Genomic DNA, 19,908 nt, shown 5'->3' with positions numbered 1-19,908 from the left:
TAGAAATTGTTATCAGTGTATTGGCTTGTGGGTGAAGTTGGGCTATATCGTGGTCTCCTGCGTGTGCTTAGAGAATGTTGGTCTTGTGACCATAGTGAGTCAGCAAGTATTTTCCTCAGTATTGGGTGTCTTATGGCATATTCTTAGAGTTTTTCCTTATCCTGGAAAACTCTTATCTCACCATCTATCTTTATAGATAGTTCAGCAGGATAGAGGATTCTCAGGCAGATATTTTATTTTTTCAGCTTTCAGAAGATGTTACTCCATTCTCTCCTCCTCTTCATGCTTTCTACTCATATATCTGAGCATATTCTTACCTGAGTACCATTGTTTGTGACTGCTTTCTTTTTCTTACTGCTCTTAAGATTTTCATTTTCCTCAAAGTTGGATAATTTAACTATTATATGCCTTGGTGTGTTCGTCCTGGAGTTAATCTAATTTGTGTCCTCTCTGGTTCCTGTATGAGTGTCTGATTCTCATTCATTAAGGTGGAAAAGTTTGCTTCCAGAAATTCCCTCACTAATTTAGCTTTGACTTTTTCATTGTGTCTTGTCCTGGGCGAGCAATTATTCAAATATTGTGCCTCTTCATAGCATCTGTCATTTATCTTAGGCTTTCTTCCACCTCCTTGATTATCTTATTTGACTGTCCCATTTGTTCAAGTCTTCCTGATTGTCCTCGAGATCATTGGTACGATTCTTTGCCTCTTCTGTCTGTTAGTCAGATCTGTGATCTTGTGTTTTGCTTCCGTTACCTCATCCATTAGCTCTTGTGTTTCCCTTTGGTGCATGGACTTTATTCCCTCTATTGTGGACTATATCCCATCTATCGGGACTTCATCACCTCTATCATTGCTTCCTTATTCTGCTTTGCTTCCATAATCTCCTTTATTACTCCAAGCAGCCTTCTGAAGTTTTCTTTTTGTGGCAGATCCACATCTGATTCTTCTATGAGTGTTATTAGCTCTGCCATTGTATTTTGTCATTCTTGTTTTCTTGTTGAGGATTTTGCAGTATGTTGCTTTTTCTGTGTCATTTTGTAAGAATTAGGTGCCATGTTCCTAGGAGAGCAAGGGACATTAGCTCTTGCTCTGTGTGATTGTTAAGGATGTTTTCACGGGCTGCCTGTGGCCTTCTAGGTGGTTGGTCTAACTACTATGTAGGCAGGGTGCCATGGAGACTCAGTGTCCAACAGCAGTGGGGGGCATCAGAGACTGGGCAATGCTGGTGACTGTAGGTATAACACTGGACTGTGTTTGGGAAGGCCTGAAGCCTTGCTACGGGTCTGGCTGGTCTGTCAGTCCACTATTTCCAGCCTTTCAAAGAGCTGTACTGCCTGTTGGTCTTTGCTGTTTTGTTATGTTAAAGACCCTAGGCTGAGCTCTGGAGTTTTGCTTTCACTACCTTGTTTTGTTAATGGATGATAATGGACAGAGTTCTGCAGGACCATATCCTGGAATTGAAAGCGTTTTTTAAAAAGAAAAATTATTTCCCCTGTTTACAATGGACTTGTGAGGTGCCCTGGTATCAGGACTGTTCTGCACTGTCCCCTAGGGATGGGGGCCAAGCTTAAAAGGGAGAGTTTGCGACCAACTGAATCTGAATTAGCCCCCGACTGCCATCCTGGGTCCCTTCCCTCTATCTGATTGTGCTCAGTGGAACTGCAGCTCTTTGATTGCTGCAAAGTATTGTCTAATTATATATCATTACCCATGCTGCCAGGTGAGGAGCTGGGGAGAGGTGGGAAGGGAATGGCAGATGTAGTAACTCCATTCCTTGCTGGGGAGGGGAATTGAAAAGCCTTAGGCTGCAGGCGCAGGGTGGCTAGCAGCTTGGGGAACTCTGATGTGAGGTCTTGTGGCTAGCTCTCAAAGGCTCTCTATAAACCTGGGATTATGGACACTTTTAGAAAGCAGTCAATGGAAATTACTGCTGGCTGTAGGACTGGTGCACAGGAAGGGGATGCAGACGCCGTCCTTCTAGAACTGGCGAGGGGTTAGCAGAGCCCGCAGACAGACACAGTGACCTTAGAGCATTTCTATGTGTTCTTGAATCACTTCATGTGTGAAAGTCAAAGGGGGACCAAGTACATTGAGCCTATTTTTAGCACCCAGCCTCCAAGTATTAGCCTTTTTACCTCTTAATTTTCTGGTCTAGCAGCGGGAGCTCCACATATGTAATTCTACCTGGACCCCATCTTGACTCCTCTCCTATTTGATAGATTCTTAATGAATTGAAAATTTTATAATTTTGATGCCCTTCTTTAAATCTGTTAAAACTTTTCATATAAAGTCTATTCTGTCTGATATTAATTTAGTCGTGCTAATTCTTTTTTGATTGCTATTTTCTTCTTTTATCTGTGATTTTTTAATCATTTTATTAGGGGCTTATACAACTCTTATCACAATCCATACGTACATCAATTGTGTAAAGCACATTTGTACATTCATTGCTCTCATCATTCTCAAACATTTGTTCTCCACTTAAGCCCCTGGCATCAGCTCCTCATTTTTCCCCTCCCTCCCTGATCCCCAAATCCTCATGAACCCTTTATAATTTATAAATTATTACTTTGTCATTATCTTGCACTGTCCAGTGTCTCCCTTCGCCCACTTTTCTTTTTTCTGTCCCCCAGAGTCGATTGCTATTTTCATAAAGTATTTTACTCCCTTTAACTTCCAGCATACTTAAGTTTCTGCTTCTAAATTGTATTTCTAGTACTAGCAAATCGAGTTAGAAGGCATTTTTTTTGGTAAATACTTTTCTAGGTTTTATTGCAAACCAAAATTGGTTCATTTTACACAAAGATAGCTGTGTGGCGGGGAAGGGAGGATTTTACAAATTATAGCCATGTTAATTTCAGCACATTAAAATGGTGGGTTACAATCCAAATAAGCCTATAAGTTTAAATTTCCTAATGTTATAATCCAATGTACAAACTATTTTTAATATATATAACACATACAATGATCAGGAATAAAAATACAACAACAAAAGAACCCCATAAATAATTCCCATCTTACAGGTGACATTTTAAACAATGAAAACACCCACGTCTTTGACCTATAGATAGGCATTAGTCCATAAAATCCCTTTCTGAAAAAAGAAATGTTAACAGCAATGCTTTCTGTAAGCATCTGAGTACAAATCATCGCAAGACCGTTTCCATAAATTTTTGTACTTACGTATTTATATCTTACAAAAACGAAATGAAATAAAGCTTCCAAATATGGAAGAAACAATGTCCCACGTTGTAGTGTCTTATAAATGTCACATTGATGCTTAGAACACAACCCACCTGTGATCACACACACCACTCAATGGTGTCTCTCACACAGCAGATCCCAAGAGGAAAGATAAGGAACAAGGACACTCTGTGATAGGAAAAGCTTTGGAGCTAACATGATCTCATCAAAAAGGCACTGTTTATAATTATCAGTGTCACAGCCCAGATAACCCTTCAGAAGAGCCTTCCTCTGACGTACTTCCAGGGCTACCTGGCCAGGGTGCTTGCCCTACTGCTTGTCTCAGAGAGCGATGTTGGAAGGAAGAGAGAGAGAGAATGTAAACCTCTTCTCTCTGGAAGGTGTACTCTTCGAAAAAGCTTCCAGCAAAGTGTGTAGTGACAATCTCCCAGCTTCCAAAGATGTGCAAATTCTCCTTAAAGATGGTCTGTCAGCTGGCAGCTCTACCGTGATGCTAACTGAAACATTTATGAGCACAGAGAATCTTTCAGAAGTGACTGAGGGCTGCTCAGGTGAAGGAGTCAATGCAGGTGGGGGTGCATATATGAGAAGCCCAGGAACACCTCAGCTGCCTCCTTTACACTGGCCATAATGAGAATGCTTCTGGAAGACATACCAACGGAATTGGGGACTGTCTCTTCACTGAACTGGGTTAAAGGGGGGTATAATCTTCTTATTAACGAGATCATCCCAGTTAATTGTAGAAAAGAAAACATGATTATTAATCTCCTTGAAGTCATCCTTTTTGCCCAGCCTCTTCTTCTTGTCCTTCTTCAGAAGGCCTTCCAGGAGGTGTATCACAGAATTTGTGATATTTGCCTTCAACTGGAGGGGCTTATTTAGAATGTTGTCATACACATCTCAGCAGTGTTTCAGCTGTTAAAAGGAGACAAGCCATACAGTATCTCATATGAAACAGTCCGCAGGCACCACCAGTCCATGGCCCTGTTGTGAGGTTGCTTATGAAGCACTTCTAGAGCCAGATATTCTGGGTTGACACAGAAGGTGGATGTCACCCCATTGTGTTCAATATTCTCCTTGCAGAGCCCAAAGTCAGTCAAGACTATGTGAGTCCAGCAAAATATTCTCTGGCTTTAAGAGTCTTTATAAATGATATTCAGAAAGTGCATGTAACCCAAGGCACTGGCTATCTCAGCATCATAGAAATTAGACCGTGGTTCCAGGAAGCAGCACTCCTTCTGGAGATGGTATTATAGCTCTCCACCACTGATGTAGTCCAGGACAAAATACAGCTTGTCATCAGTCTGGAAAGAGAAGTGAAGGACCACAAGGAAAGAGTGCTTAATGTTCTTCAGTAGAACATTCTGCTCTGACATAATGTGCTTCTCCTTTTTTCAGGATTGCTTTTTTTATTCTGCAAAACTTTGATGACATAGAATGCTTCTTATGCCGTGTCTCACTACTAGAATCTTGCCAAAACTTTCTTTCCCAATGACTTTGAAAAGTGGAAGTCCGACTGTTTTGCATGAGGATTGGATGATGGGCCAAGGTTGATTTGCTGAGATGGACTGGGCGGAGGTGAAGGGTTGCCATTCATAAGCACCGGCTCCTGGGGTTGGGGGAATTTCAAAATAGATTGCATTTGAGGGTGTTTGCGAGCATAGAAGTCGGCAATCTTCTGAGTAAAGTAGTTTAGACCCATCCTCCTCTGTTTCATCAAAGCCAATCTGCTAGGTTTTTCTGTGCCTAGGCCCAATTTTTGTGGTGGGGCCGGAGCAAGGACTTGAGTCGGGCTCAGGTGAGCTATGTCAGCATCTTGCCCATGGTCACCAGTTCCAGGCACAAGGTGGGTGACTGGGAAAGCAGAGAGAATACTGACTGTTAGGGGACAATTTTTTATGCATTTTGCCAAGCTGTGCATTTAATTGGTGAGTTTAATTCACTTATAACTAAAGCAGTTATTCAAAATGAAGGACTTTCTTCTGCATTGTTGTGTGTGTTATATTGTCTTTTATATGTTTTCTTTATTTCTCCAATACCACCTACTTTTGGGTTTAGTTTACTTCTTGTGGTGCACCATAGCGATTTCTATTTTTTAAAAGATATTTTCTTTGTGCTTAATGTGAGGATTGCATTTAATATCTTAAATTTATAGCAGCCTGGTTGAAATTTATGGAAACCTAATTTTAGCAGCTCTTTTTTACACTATTCCTTCCTCCCTTTATGTTGTTGAAACACTTGCTTAATTGTACATGGTGTGCCCAATAAAATTTTTTATATTAGTTTTCTTTTAAATCATTTCAGACATAATAAGTAAGGACAAATATGCAATACCAAGGGCCTTTATATTTGTTCTGAAATTATATTTACTAACAATTTTAGCTCTTGTGGACTTGTTTTTATTTTCTTCAACTTCAACGTGAACTTATATGAATCACTTGCAGCATTGTACTTCAAGATAGATCTTGAAATGTCTTTTTATTAATATGATGCCATTCCTCCTAAATATATAATTTTCAGCATAGCATGATTATCAGACTTGAAATAGCCAATACAGTCCCCAAAGCTATTATTGTATAATTTTGATTGAAAGATAATCACTGAGGGTGTGTTCAGCTCCAGGCTTCAAAATTATCTAAGGGCCATATTCTTGGGGATTTCAGTAGTCTCTATCAGACCAATGTGTCTAATATTTTTATGATTTTTAATTTCATTCTACATTTTTTTCTTCAACTTGTCCAGGATCTTCTGGATCCAGGACCCCAGAAGGAGGTGCCAGTTGTGGTAGACTGGAAGCATCTAGTTTGTTAATCTCAGTCATTCATGAAGGATGAGATTCACATGATCCTTTAGACTAATCATTTCAATGCACCATTGATTTTATTCACTCCTTTTTGTTTGTTTGTTTTCTACAGCTAGCGAGAGAAAAACAGTTGCATCTTATATAGCCACTCAAAGTATTTAATAACCCAGTAACTACTCACTAAAGAACAGTGTATAACAATGTGTGTTTTTAAATCTATTGGGCCAATTGACCCAGATGTTACCTAAGATTTTGGTCCTAAGCTCCCAAAGTCCAGTGATTCCCTCAGGGTGCTTAATTACATTTAAATTTTTTTTAATTATGTCCCCTCTCCTTTACTCTCCCCTTTTACTCTTTGCCCCCTTTACTCTATCCATGATTATGTTTACATCACATACAAATATGAGTCACAATACATAGACTATAACTGACATGATAAAAGTGACTAAAAGATTCTATGAAGAGAGTATGCAAAGAAAGCAGAGGTCCTAAGGGTTCTGGGTAAAGGAGTTATCTTTAGAAGGAAGCAGGAGAAATATCTAAAAGAGGGATGCCATTCAAAGCAGAGAAAACAGTAGCAGGGCTGCCTTCCTATAGAACTGGAGCTAGAACTCTAAGAATAGAGTAAGCAAAAAAGGCTAAGGATGTCTCCAGAAGAAGAATAGAAAGGTCACAAAAATAAAATAAAAGGAAACTGGTGTAGGAATAATGTGTAACAGAGCTAGAATTGCTTGGATACACCTACTACTACCTCTTAAAGAAACCTGGGGATTGGAAGCATTTTCTGGATCCATCCAAGTAAAGGTCCCTTGTTACCTTTCCTAGGTGAGGTGATCACTTACCAGTGGAACATACCAGAGAGATCTGGACCTGGACCCAATGACTCTGCATGTGTATCCTGGATTTATTATTCTGCAGTAAATCCCATAAAGGTAAAAACAAAATGTGATGTCTGTAGGTGCATGTCAGAGATAGGAAAGTTTCCTGACAAGAAGTTATTAAACAGGTATAATAAACCTATCCTAGAGAGATAGAGTGCAGGGTTCAGGGGGAAAACATCATATTTATTTAAATGGTTCAGGAAGTGACTCTAGATATTTTTGTACTGAGGATTCTCTTCCTTGCTGCTATTTTTTGGATCCCCTAAGGGATTATAATCTCGTATTTAAAATCCTTAGATTGACTGTTAGGAGGTTAAGGCTATAGTCTCTAATTGTTTCTATCTTGCCTTTCCAATGACTTCAGACAAGTCTACCAGACTGTTTCCTCATCTGAAATTGGTTTTCTACCTAGCCATTCATTCAGCAATAATTTATTAAATACTATAGTTTAAGCATTTTTCTTAGTGATTTGAAGAATTCAAATGTAGGATGTAATTCCCACCTTCAAAGAATTTGGTCTAGTTGAAAGAGATAGATAAATATAGAAAAATATTAGTAGTTCTATAAAGCTATAATAAAAATGCTATGGTGCAAGAACACTTTGTTCTAATAACTTAGCATTCTGTGATGATCACCTTTCCATCGCAATTGCTGAAGAAAAATAATAAGCAAATGTGTTGAATAAAGCTGATGGTGCCCAGTTATTAAAAGATATAGCATTTGGTGTCTTAAAGGCTTGAAGTTAAACCAAGTGGCCATCTAGAAGGGAAGCAAAAAAAAGCCCATATGGGTGCCCCTGCACAAGTACTCCCTTAACACAAGAACACTGTATTCCAATAATTCAGCAGTCTGAGATGCTCACCTACCCGGCATGATCACTGAAGACAATGGGTTCACAAGCAAATGTGGTGAAGAAAGCTGATGGTGCCCAGCTACCTGAATGCTTCCTCCCCACTGCCCCACCACACAACCAGTTCTATCTTTACAAATCTGGCTAGACCGGAGAACATACATTGGGACAGAGAAGCGCTCTCTGCACATGGAATTCAGAACAGATAAACCCCTCAGGAACAGTAGAGGGAGTAGTGATATCATGAGGGTAGGGGGAAGGTCAGGAGAGGGGAAAAGTGAGAAAGGGGCAACCCGTCACAAGATTGGATATATAGCCACCACTACCACCACCCCTGAAGGGAATGAATAACAGGCATGTGAGTAAAGGGAGAAAATAGTGTAAAATATGAAACAATAACAATATATAATTGAACAAGGATTCACGAGGGTGGGTGAGTAGGGGAGGGAGGGGATAAAAGAGTAGCTTATACCAAGGGCTCAAGTAGAAAATGTTTTGGAAATGATGATGGCAGCGTATGTACAAATATGCTTGATGCAATTGATGTATGGAATGTTATAAGAGCTGCAATGGTCCCCAATAAAATGATTTGGGAAAAAAATTAGCCATTGTGCTTTGGAACAGTCTTCTCTGACATTCCTGGTGTCATCATGAATTGCAATAAATGAGTTTTTCAATGAACTTCAGGAGTAAATGTGTTTATAATGCTTATATTATGATGTAAATGCTTACATTATGATGAAGTGCTGAGAGGCCCAGTGGGCTTGCATGTGAGACTGGCTTCCTGGATTGAACTACCATCCATGAGACAAAAACAAAGCTCTTTCTCTCTCCCCCAGGACATGTATAGTGGCCTGATAGGACCCTTGGCCATCTGTCGAAGGGGCATCTTGGGGTCCCATGGAAGACGAAGTGACATGGATCGAGAATTTGCCTTGTTGTTCTTGATCTTTGATGAGAACCAGTCATGGTATTTGGAAGAGAATGTGGCAACTCATGGGCCAAGGAATTCAGACCAAGTCAACCTACAAGATGAGGATTTCTTGGAGAGCAACAAAATGCATGGTCTGTAGACAAGAGCCTACCTTTCTCCAAAGAATTTTTCACTGTTTGGTTGGGATAGAATCTGATTGATCCACTATTATCAAATGGAGCATAATTTCCAGAGAAGATTACAAGGTGGGAAATTTGAAAGAGAGTGAAACTAGTACTCCAATATATTCATCATCTTCTCAGGTCATAGCAGAGAGAGACTTAAAGAAACACCAGAAAGAAGGCTGGTTTTCTCCTGAAACATTCATTTCTGTATTTGGCTGAGGGAAGCATCCCAGCTATTGGGGTTTCAGTTCTGTGAAAGTTTCAGAGCCTGTATAAACATTTTGGAAGAAATTTATATTTATATACCACTGCCATTGAGATTCCAAATCATACTGACCCTATAAGACAGAATAGAACGGACCCTGTGGGCTTCCAAGACTGTAACTCTTTATAGGAATAGAAAGCCTTGTCTTTCTCCCATGGAGTGGCTGGTGGTTTTGAACTGCTGATCTTGTGGTTAGCAGCCCAATTGCTGGCATATATTTTTATATAGTACAGTAGTTATATATTGAGCTGCTACCACAGGGCCCACTATTTCAGTCTTGAGTTTAGTCTCACATTATCTTTTTCATTACCATTCTGAATCTAAGATCTGCTTTTTCAATGGAACCCAGCTTATTTTAGTTTGTTTTAAAATCAAAGCTTTAATTTACACATGAAAGAATTAGAGGAAAGAATCTCAGCATATACTTATACTAGATACAAAGAATAACTGTTTTATGATTGTATGAATTGATCTGTGAAGTTTATAAAAAGCAAGAGAAGACACAAATACAAAGGATAATTTACGTGCAGTGGAATGTGTGAAGTGATCTTTCACCATCCCTTCTAGCCTAAGATTATTTATCTGACAATTAATTGTATATGTGATAATGACTCTAGTAAAACTCAAAATGTAGTATCTCAATGTCGCACAGATGTTAGTTTTTCCCTAAGGTAGAGATATGGGTTATTAGCATTAGAACAAATGCTGAACAGACTACACAGGATGAGTTTTAGGTTCTTCTCAAATCACACACATAGTTGGCTCAGGACAAATAGGGAATGAAAACACCTCTGTTGTTGTTGTTGTTCTTATTCTTGTTGTTAGATGCCATAGAGTTAATACCAATTCATAGTGGCCTTGTACATAAGTACAAGAGAACAAAAGAGTGCCCAATCCTGCACCATCCTAACAATTGTAGTTATATTTGAGTCAACTCTTACAGCTACCATGCCAAATCTATTTCTTCAAGGTCTTGCTCTCTGTGTTAGTCTGAGTAGACTAGAGAAACAAATTCATAAACACACATATGTATATAAGGGAGAGGTTTATGTACAAGAGGAATTGAACATTGAGAAAGCATCCCAACCCATTCCAGTCCAAGGCCATAAGTCTGATATTAGCCCATATGTCTTATACCACTCTATAAAATCCTCTTCTGACTCATGAAACACATGCAATGAATCTAAATGCAAGATGATCACAAGCCAGTGGGTAGAAAGTCTTTGGGTCCAGTGGTGTTGTAAGCATCTCAGTGCTGTGGTTTCTCCGGCTTCTGAGGTCTGGTTGCATCCATATGGCTTGTCTTCTGCAATGTCTCCCAGGGAGTAGCAGAGAAAGAGGTGGCTTCTGCCTCCAAGAAGAAAGTACCAGATTTCTCAGGAGAAAGCCGTGCCCGCGCAGAAGTCTAATTGGCCATCTCCAGATTGACAGCCTAAACTCCACCCCTACACTCTTAATCCTTAAATTGACACCAGGTTAGGTGACTACCAAACTCTTTTTTGCTGGTCCTCTATTTTTCCAAGCATCATGCCATTTTCGAGGGACTGGTTGGTTTCTCCTGGTATATATCTAAAGTTCTTGGGAGCTTTCTGGTTGTACTTGGTCAAAGACAGTTTTTTTGTTGTTGTTCTGACAATATTTTCAATATTCTTCACCAACATCATAGTTCAAATGTATCTTTTCTGATCTTCATTATTTATTGCCCGGTTTTCACATGCTTAAGAAGCCATTGAAAATATCATGGCTTGGGTTAGGTCACTTCAAAGTGACTATTTGCTCTTTCATATTTTAAAAAAGGGTTTTTTTGTAACAGATTTGCCCCCATGCAATTCATCAGTTGATTTCTTTGCTGTTTCCATGAGGATTGATTGTGGATCCAAGAAAAATTCAATTCTACATGACTTCAATCTTCTCCATCTATCATAGTGCTGCTTAATGGCCCAGTTGTGAGAATATTAGTTTTCTTTATGTTGAGGTGTAATCCATACTGAAAGCTGTAGTTTTTTATCTTCATCAGTAAGTGCTTCAAGTCTTCTTCATTTTCAGCAAGCAAATTTATTCCACCTGTACATTATGTTTTTAATGAGCCATCCTCCGATCCTAATCCACATTCTTTATTCTTCTCAGAGGATTTGCTCAGCACACAGATTAAACAAGTATGGTTAAAAGGTATACCCCTGAAATACGCCTCTCCTGATTTAAAACTATTCAGTATACACTTGCTCTATTTGAATTACTGCCTCTTGGTCTATGTGCGTGTTTCTTAGGAGTACAATAAAAGTTTTATGGAATTCTCATTTTTCATAATGTTATTCATAATTTGTTATAAACAACACAGTGGGATGCTTTTCCATAGTCATTGAAACACAAGCAAACATCTTTCTGATATTCTCTGCTCTCAGTCACTTTCCATCTGCCATCAACAATGATACTTCTCCTTCTTGAGTTTTCTAAATCAGGTTTGAATTTCTGGGCTCTCCCCATCAATGTACTGTTGAAACTGTTGTTGAATGGTCTTCAGCAAAATTTTAGTTACATGTGATGTTACGGATATTGTTTGATAATTTCTACATTTTTTCGGTTACCTTTATTTGGAAGGGACACAATATCCGTAACATCACATTCTACGCAGTTGGGCAGGTAGCTGTCTTCCAAATTTCTTGGCATAAACTATTGAGTGCTTCCAATTCTGTATCAATTTATTGAAACATTTCAATAGATATTCCATCAATTTCTGGAGCCTTGTTTTCCAACAATGTGTGTAATTTATCTTCAATGCTATTGTTTCTTGATCGTATGATACCCCTTGATATGTTTGAATACTGACCAATTCTTTTTGAATCAGTGACTCTGTGTATTCTTTCAATCTTCTTTTGATGCTTCTTATAACGCTCAATATTTTGCCCATGCTGTTGTTGTTAGGTACCATCAAGTCAATTCTCACCCATACTGACCTAATGCACAACAAAACAAAACACTGCTCAGTCCTACACCATCTTAACAATTGTTCTTATGTTTGAGCCCATTGTTGAAGACATCTCATTGTTCATCCATCTTGTTGAGGACCTTTGTCTTTTTTGCTACCCCTCTACTTTACCAAGCATGATCTCATTCTCCAGGGACTGATCTCTCCTGACAATGGGGTATTGAATAAATATAGGCTGCACTGACGTCCTAGGTAAAAAACAAATTTCTGTGAGTTGATGAAATGCCAGTCAATATGTTCTGCATTGTTTTCAAAGCTATCAGTAGTTTGTTATGGTCCACAGAGTCAAATGCCTTTGCATAGTCAAGGAAACACAATCTTTGGCATTCTCTGCTTCCATCCAATATCCATTTGACATCGGCAATGACACCCCTTCTTCCATGTCCTCTTCTGAATCCAAGCTGAACCTCTGGCACCAAATCTTCTAAACTTGCCCATAGCATCCTTCAATATTATCACTAGAGGTTTGAATGTTTTCTTCATTTCTCTCAGCTTGAGAAAATGTTAAGCACGCTCTCATCCCTTTGGTTTTCATGCTTCTTGTCTTTCAGTATTTTATTATAGACTTCACTCTTTTTTCTCAAGCTTCCTTTGACATTTTCTGGTCAGCTCTTCATTAATGTTTTTCATTTATTTGGTTACTGTATTCCAAGAGAAAGTTTGAGAGTCTCTTCTGAAATTTGCTTTAATCATTTCTTTCTTTTCCCGTCTTTTTTGTTGACTTTTTGCTTTATGTATGATGTCTTGATGTTATCTCATAACTTGTCTGATCTTTGATCATTAGAGTTAAATGCATTATATCCTTTCTTGGTATTAGCTCTAAATTCAAGTGGGTTATACTCAAGGTCATAGTTCTGCTCTCCTGGACTTGTTTCATTTTCTTTAGCTTCAACCTGGACTATAAAGCAATTGATTGTCTGCTCTGAAATTGAACCCAGTTTTATTTTAGTCAATGATATCACACCTTTACAAAGTCTCTTGCATAGATATGTACATATTGTCAATTTGATTCCTGTGTATTCCTTCCGATGCGCTCCATTTTTATAGTTGCCATTTATGTCATTGAAAATAAATATTTGCAATGAATACATCTTCAATCTTACGAAATTTGCTCATGTGGTCTCTAGCTTTATTTCTATCACCAATGTCATATTTTCAACTACTGATCCTTCCTTTTTATCTTTAAATTTCACAGTCCAATTGTTAGTAATTATTAATGCACTTTAATTGAAGTGCATTTCAATTAAAATTGAAATACATTTCCACTTCTGACTTAAGAATTTGGTAGAAATCTTAAAATTCACCATCATTGACTGAATTGCTATTACATAAACTTGAATAGTTGTACTCACTGCGCTATTTTATAGAAATATGATTATCCTTCCTTCATAGACAGTGTTTTACTTCAAGACAGATTATGATATATTCTTTCTGATGATTGGACACCATACCGCTTAAGTTTTTCATTCCTGCTGCAGTAGTTACATAATCTGTTGTCAATTTGACACTTACGAATGAAGGAGTGGAGTTTAGCCTGTCAATCAGGTTTCAGCTTTATGACCTCCTTTGGAAGCACTGAGGTGATAAACAGCTCGCTAGGGGCGAGATTCATGCTCGCTCCCTGTGAGACATTCCTGCGGACAAGACATATGGAGCTACACTAGAGCTCTGTAGCCAATGGAGCCACATGGAGACCCCTGCCAGCACTAAGATACTTACAACACCACTGGATCCACTGTACCACCCACTGGTCTGTGATCTCCCTGAATTCAGTGTCATTGCATGTGTTTTGTTAGTGTGAAGAGGACTTTATAGATTGGTACTGGACATATGAGTTAATATCAGACTTATCAACTTGACCTGGACTGGGCTGGGATGTTTTCTTAATGTACAATTACTCTTTATATAAAGCTCTTTCTTATACACATATGAGTGTCTATGAAATTGTTTCTCTAGTCAACCCAGACTAATGCACCTGCCAAAATACTAGTCCTAGAATATTGATCTTTATGCAGTTCATTTCATTTTTGACAACTTCCAATTTTCTTAGATTCATGCTCCATACAATCAATATTCCAATTATTTATGGATATTTACAGCTGCTTTCATTTTTCATTATACCACAGCAAAGGAAAGTCCCTTAAGCTTAGTGGTATACATACCCTTAAACTACTTTGTAAACTACTTCGAGGGGACACCTCTTCCTGAGGTGGTTTTTTTGTTTTGTTTTGTTTTACTTTGGAGAGAAAATATCTAAAAGGGGCTGAGTTGAACATGTTTATCTTTTTCTCATATTCACAAGTTGGTAGGGATAATTACAATGAGAGACTAGAAAACTTCCTTTTTATTTATCCTCTTGAGGAGCAAAGTGGAAATTACTTTTCTTTATGAACGCATGCTAGTGAATGGTTTGATTGTTTTGAAGCATAATATGTGACCTTGAAGGAAGAATAGTAATAGACCTATGTATTGATATCAACTTGAATTCCAGGGCTGTATCTAACTGTTTTGAACATTTATTGTAGACTCAGTTATCTGCTGGGTATTCTGAAGAAAATTTTATAATAATATTATACTACATTATAGTAAGGAAATGATAATATTACAGTGCATATGTGTTCATTTCCTACATAGTAAGATCCTATTGTTTAAGTGGAGATGTAAGTGTCTACACAGTGTAATATAGCTGAAAGTAGAAGGAAACTTTTGGTGAAATACAAGAGTGATAGAGACAGGGCTGGAGGAGTTCATAAATAGAGGAGGACAAAAGAAATGAGAATGATTGAGAGTAACTAGGGTATTAGAAAATGTTTCTTGGGAAATGAGAATGTTTGACGAGGCTTTGTAAAGATGGTGACACAGAAGCAGGGTTTCTGGGAGTGAAGCTCACAAACATGAGTATAGATTGAGATGACATGCTTGCAACATATGGAGCATGGTAAAGTGATCACACTGTTTGGAATGTTTGGGAAGGGAAATGAATATGAAAAGGTGGTTTGGACTTATATTTAAAGAACTTTGTTAACTAAACCTGATCTTTTGAGCAGGAGGGAGGTATTAAAATGTTTCAAGCAGCAGTCTGACATGATCATATTTGTTGCTTAGGAAGATATATCTGATAATACCATTTGTCAGTGGTGTTCCAACACAAGGAAGATAGATTAGAAAGGGACAGGCAGATAAGTTAAGTTAGGAGGTCATTGTTATCATGAGAGATGACAGGACAGTGGCAATAGATAATCAAAAGAAGATATGTAAGAGTTTTCTTTTCTTTTTTTACAGCTATCAATGGAAAGCTCTATGCCAACCTCAGAGGTCTTACCATGTACCAAGGAGATCATGTGGCCTGGTATATGTTGGCCATAGGCCAAGATATTGACCTACATACTGTACACTTCCATGCAGAGAGCTTCCTGTATAGGGTAAGTTGAAAAGAGAGCCAAATTCCTCAGAGATGGTTAGAGGAGAATATAGCCATTGAGGGGGAAAGGAATAACAAAGAATGAGGTGATGGATATGTAAAAGAGCAAGCCCCATACATGAAAAGTTGAGCTGTGGATTATAGTTTAACTCTATATTTATAGGTCAGTTATTTCCCATTACACCATAGCTTTCACTTATATGGAAGGAAGAAAACAATGACTATTTACATATGAGAGAAAGAGAGAGATTGAAGAAACTGCCATAATCGACTCAGTCAAGACCTCCAGATTTAATGTGTTGTTATCTCAAGAACAAGTGGAATCTCTGAAAATACTCAATCCATTATAACAAGAGCTTCAGTTGAGCTACAAGGACCAATGTAGGCTATTTTTTACAGTTTTATTGACATATAATTCACTTGCTATATAAGTCAATAGTTTAAACATATTAAAAAGAGTTGTCCAATCATTACCACAGTCAATTTTTAAAACATTTTCTTTATTTATATAATCATTATTATTAGCTCCTTATTTCCCCCAGCTTATCCTTTCATAATCCCAAGAAACTAAAAATTCAGTTACTATCTCTACAGATTTATTTTCCTACCTGGATGTCATATAAATAAAAACATACACCTACCCGCAACTCCGCAAACAATAGCCAAATAAAACACAGAAAAATCTCAATCCAAGAAAAAGCAGAAAAACAATTAAACTCATTCAAATTGAAATGGGTCAAAACGGAGAACACATGATAAGGTGTTCAATTTTAACCTAACTACAAGGTTTATCAGAATTAACTCACTTTCCAATGTGCTCTGACTGATACCAAGGCTGTTCACATCTCTAATCAATGGTGAGGAGGTATTCATCAGAGTCTTATTCCACGTGGGGATGCTGCAAAAGGATTGTCTGTTTTAGCTGTCATCCATAACCTTCTGTAAACTAGGTACCAGAATTTAAGCTCTAATATAGTTCCTTTGTCTGGTCTTGGATTTTAATATTTACAATCCTTGGGTCACAGAGGTTTGTGTGCTTCGTCCATGTGAGTTTAGGTGGCTGCTTGTTTTAAAAATAGTCTTCAAGACCCCAGACCCTATTCTTTCTGATAGCTGAGCACCAACTGGTTTCTTCACCACAATTTGCTGTAGCACCCATATCTTCAGTGACTTCCTCATGACAGTGAACATCAAGCAGGGTCATGTCATGAGAACTAACTTTTCTTAGATTGGGGCTGTAGTTAGGTGTAATCCCCAAATCCATCTATGGTTTGTATATTTCTGTGGTTCACCTTAAAGACATCATTATTATTTTATGATAGACAACATTATGAACTACCCCAATGGAACGTAAGGTAATTCTATTGATGTTGTCACTAATTTAGCCGATTGTATGGAACTTAAAACACTGTTGAGAAACGGAAATTTTACAAGTATAGGCCAGCTATGAACTGCAATACATGAATTGTTAACTTGTACACATTAAATTGTTACGGAACTGGACACTATTTACAAAAACAATAGGAGTTAATGGTAGGGCAAAACTTTCAATAGCATTCATACATAAAGGCAGAACCAGATTAATACATGTCATAATTAATCCAGGAGGGAATTAAAATAGTCAATATATTGTAGTCCTGGACTGCCATTCATGGTCTTTGGCCCACTGCTTCATTGGATTATTTGGGGGGTTTTCATTGAGGTGTTTCAGAAGTCTATATATTTTAGAAATAATGCTTGTTCATTGTGTCTCTGCTAAAGTGTTTCCCCCAATCTGTTGGCTCTCTTTTTGTTCTTTTTCCCCCCAGGTATAAAGTTTCCCTGGGGGGGGGGGATCCTAGTGCTTTTATTAATATTGGTTGCAAATATAGAGTCATGAGGGAAAAGTGTTTTTTGGTTGGTCCTCAGGGACTGTTTGTGCACCAGCAGTCCTGGGGACTGGCATCCTAACTAGCCAGTTCTGGGACCAACTAGTGGTCCCCACCTACGAGCAGACTTGGTTCATGATTTGCTTCTGTTACATCTCGTCAGTAAGGAATCAGCAACGTCAGGGGAGAAAGTTTCTTCTCCAATAGAGAACACAGGTGTGAGAGGAGAAATTTATTCTCCTTTGGTGACAAATGTAGTCCATCTGATAAGAAGGATGAGAAATCCTGATTGTGCTCCTGCATCAGGGTCCACATGTCAAGTGCATCAGTCCCACAGTCTTCAGCTACTTGTAATCAGGCTTTGGCATATTCACCAGTAACCAAGTTTAGGCGATTTAACTTGCAACCTTGTAGGATGCACTCCTTTTCCCACGCTGTCTCACAAAGAGGCGGTGGCATGATGATGAGGATCATTCTGTTCTCCGGTATGTCCACAGACTTCAGGTACTGCACCATGCTCTTGAAATTGTACAGTTACTCCTCCAGAGGGATGTGTTGCTTAGGATTCTCATCTTTTAAAGCACTGTTATTGGCACCAAAGAAAACAGTAACTGCTTCTGGGCGGTCCAGACTACTACCCTTTCCAATGATTCTAGGGAGAATGACTTTGACCCATCTGGTATTGTACCCTGGATGATGGAGTCTCCAAAGAGCAACACCCGAGGCCAAAGCAGGGAGCTCCAACAGCCGGCCGCCTCAGAGAAAACCATGACGACAGCCTGAGTTCGCACAGAGGGCACAGATCTTTTTGTTCTTTTGATGAATTCTTTGATTTACCTATGTGTCTTATTTTTAGTAGATCCCAGGCATCTATTTTTTTCTGTCATGCTTCCTTTATGATATTTTGTAGTAAATGTATACCCTGCAAGTGTATGCCCTGAGTTGTTCCAATTTTCTCATTGATGATCACTATAATCTGGGATTTATGTTGAGTTCTCTGACCCATCTCAGTTTGTTTTTGTGCATGGGATAAGGTGTATCTCCATCTGCAGATGGAGATCCAATTTGGCCAGTACCACTTGTAGAAGAGGCTGTTTCTTTCCCATTTAATGCTTTTTTGGTTTTGTTTTGTTGTCCCTTTGTCAAAAAGTCAGTTGCCTGTAGGTGGATGGATTTATTTTCTGGCTTTCTATTCTGCTCCATTGGTCTATGTATCTATTATTGTAACAGTACTGGGATGTCTTAAGTATTGTGGCTGTTTTGAGATATTACATCGTGAGATATCCTACTTTACACTTCTTTTTAAGTTTTTTGCTCATCTTAGGTCTCTTCTTTCTCCAAATGAAATTAGTAATTGGGTTTCCCATTTCTCTAAACAATAATTGGGTCTTGGCTCAGAATTGTGTTGTATTATTAAATTGTTTTGACTACTATTGACATTTTCACAAAATTTAATCTTATGCATGAACATAGGATATTCTTCCATTTGTGTAAGTCTCCTATTGACTTCTAATAGTGTTCTGCAGTATTCTTTGTGCAGGTCTTTGGTTTCATTTGAAGGTTTATTACCAAATATTTCATTTTCAGTGCGGCAACTCTTGGCATAGTGGATAGAAGTGGACTGCTAACCACAAGGTCAGCAGGTTGAAGTCACCAGCTGCCTCTCAGGAAAAAGAACAGGTTTTCTTCTCTCAAAGGTTTACAGTCTTGGAAACTCAAAAGGGCTGTTATCTACCCTGTCTTATAGGGTCACTATGAGTCAGAATAAACTCCATAGCAGTAAGTTTTGTTTTTTTTTAATTGTAAATAATATTATTTTCTCTTTTTTCCAAATCATTTTATTAAGAGATAATCCAGACATCATACCATTCCAGAGTTCAATCATATCAAGTATTAGTGTACAATTGCTACCGCAATCAGTTTAAAAACATTTTCTTCCTCTTTAACCCTCAATCTAATTATTGTCTCTATAGGTTCATCAATTCAGGGTTTCATGTACAGAAAAACAGGGAAAAAATTAAAAGATTAAAGAAGGATATCTACAATGACAAAATACATCAGAGAAAACACCAATATGAAACACACACACACAGAGAAAATATAGAACACCACATCGAACACATAATGTATCAAGGGACAAGATTTTACCTGTTCAAGTCAGGTTTATCATTTTATTTTTGAAAAAAGTTTTATTAGCTCTTCACCCACATGTCATACAATTTCAATCTTATCAAGAAGAGTTGTACAATTATTACTAAATTCAATTCTAGAACATTTTCATCTTTCTTGTACACATTGTTATCCATGTACTTATTTTTTCTAATTGTGGCACAACTGTACACAAGAAAACATTCTCCAATTCAACAACCTCTACATGTATAATTCACTGCCATTGATTATACTCTTTGTGTTGTACAACTATTAGTGGTGTCATTTTCCAAATTATTCCACTACCATTAAAATAAACTCAATGCTCCCTAAGCAACAATTCTTTCTCCTTCACCCATGGTAACAATTGGTAAAGGTTGCTT

The 19,908-nt window shown here is 38.1% G+C and overlaps 1 protein-coding gene and 2 pseudogenes across 1 annotated transcript in view; 1 reads left to right on the top strand and 2 right to left on the bottom strand.

The window, feature by feature from the left end:
• HEPH (hephaestin) overlaps positions 1-19,908 on the top strand; it is a 192,176-nt gene that overhangs the window by 142,304 nt on the left and 29,964 nt on the right. The window contains exons 16-18 of the mRNA XM_075538245.1: positions 6,834-6,940; positions 8,579-8,804; positions 15,371-15,510. Coding sequence (XP_075394360.1) covers positions 6,834-6,940; positions 8,579-8,804; positions 15,371-15,510 — 473 coding nt within the window. The remainder of the gene's footprint in view (positions 1-6,833; positions 6,941-8,578; positions 8,805-15,370; positions 15,511-19,908) is intronic.
• LOC142434687 (serine/threonine-protein kinase Sgk1 pseudogene) lies at positions 3,766-5,029 on the bottom strand (annotated as a pseudogene).
• LOC142434931 (isoamyl acetate-hydrolyzing esterase 1 homolog pseudogene) lies at positions 17,480-18,147 on the bottom strand (annotated as a pseudogene).

This window comes from Tenrec ecaudatus, chromosome X (genome assembly GCF_050624435.1).
Source record: "Tenrec ecaudatus isolate mTenEca1 chromosome X, mTenEca1.hap1, whole genome shotgun sequence".
NCBI lineage: Eukaryota > Metazoa > Chordata > Mammalia > Afrosoricida > Tenrecidae > Tenrec > Tenrec ecaudatus.
Note: the sequence above shows the minus strand (reverse complement) of the source record. Positions and strands in the feature narration are given on the sequence as shown.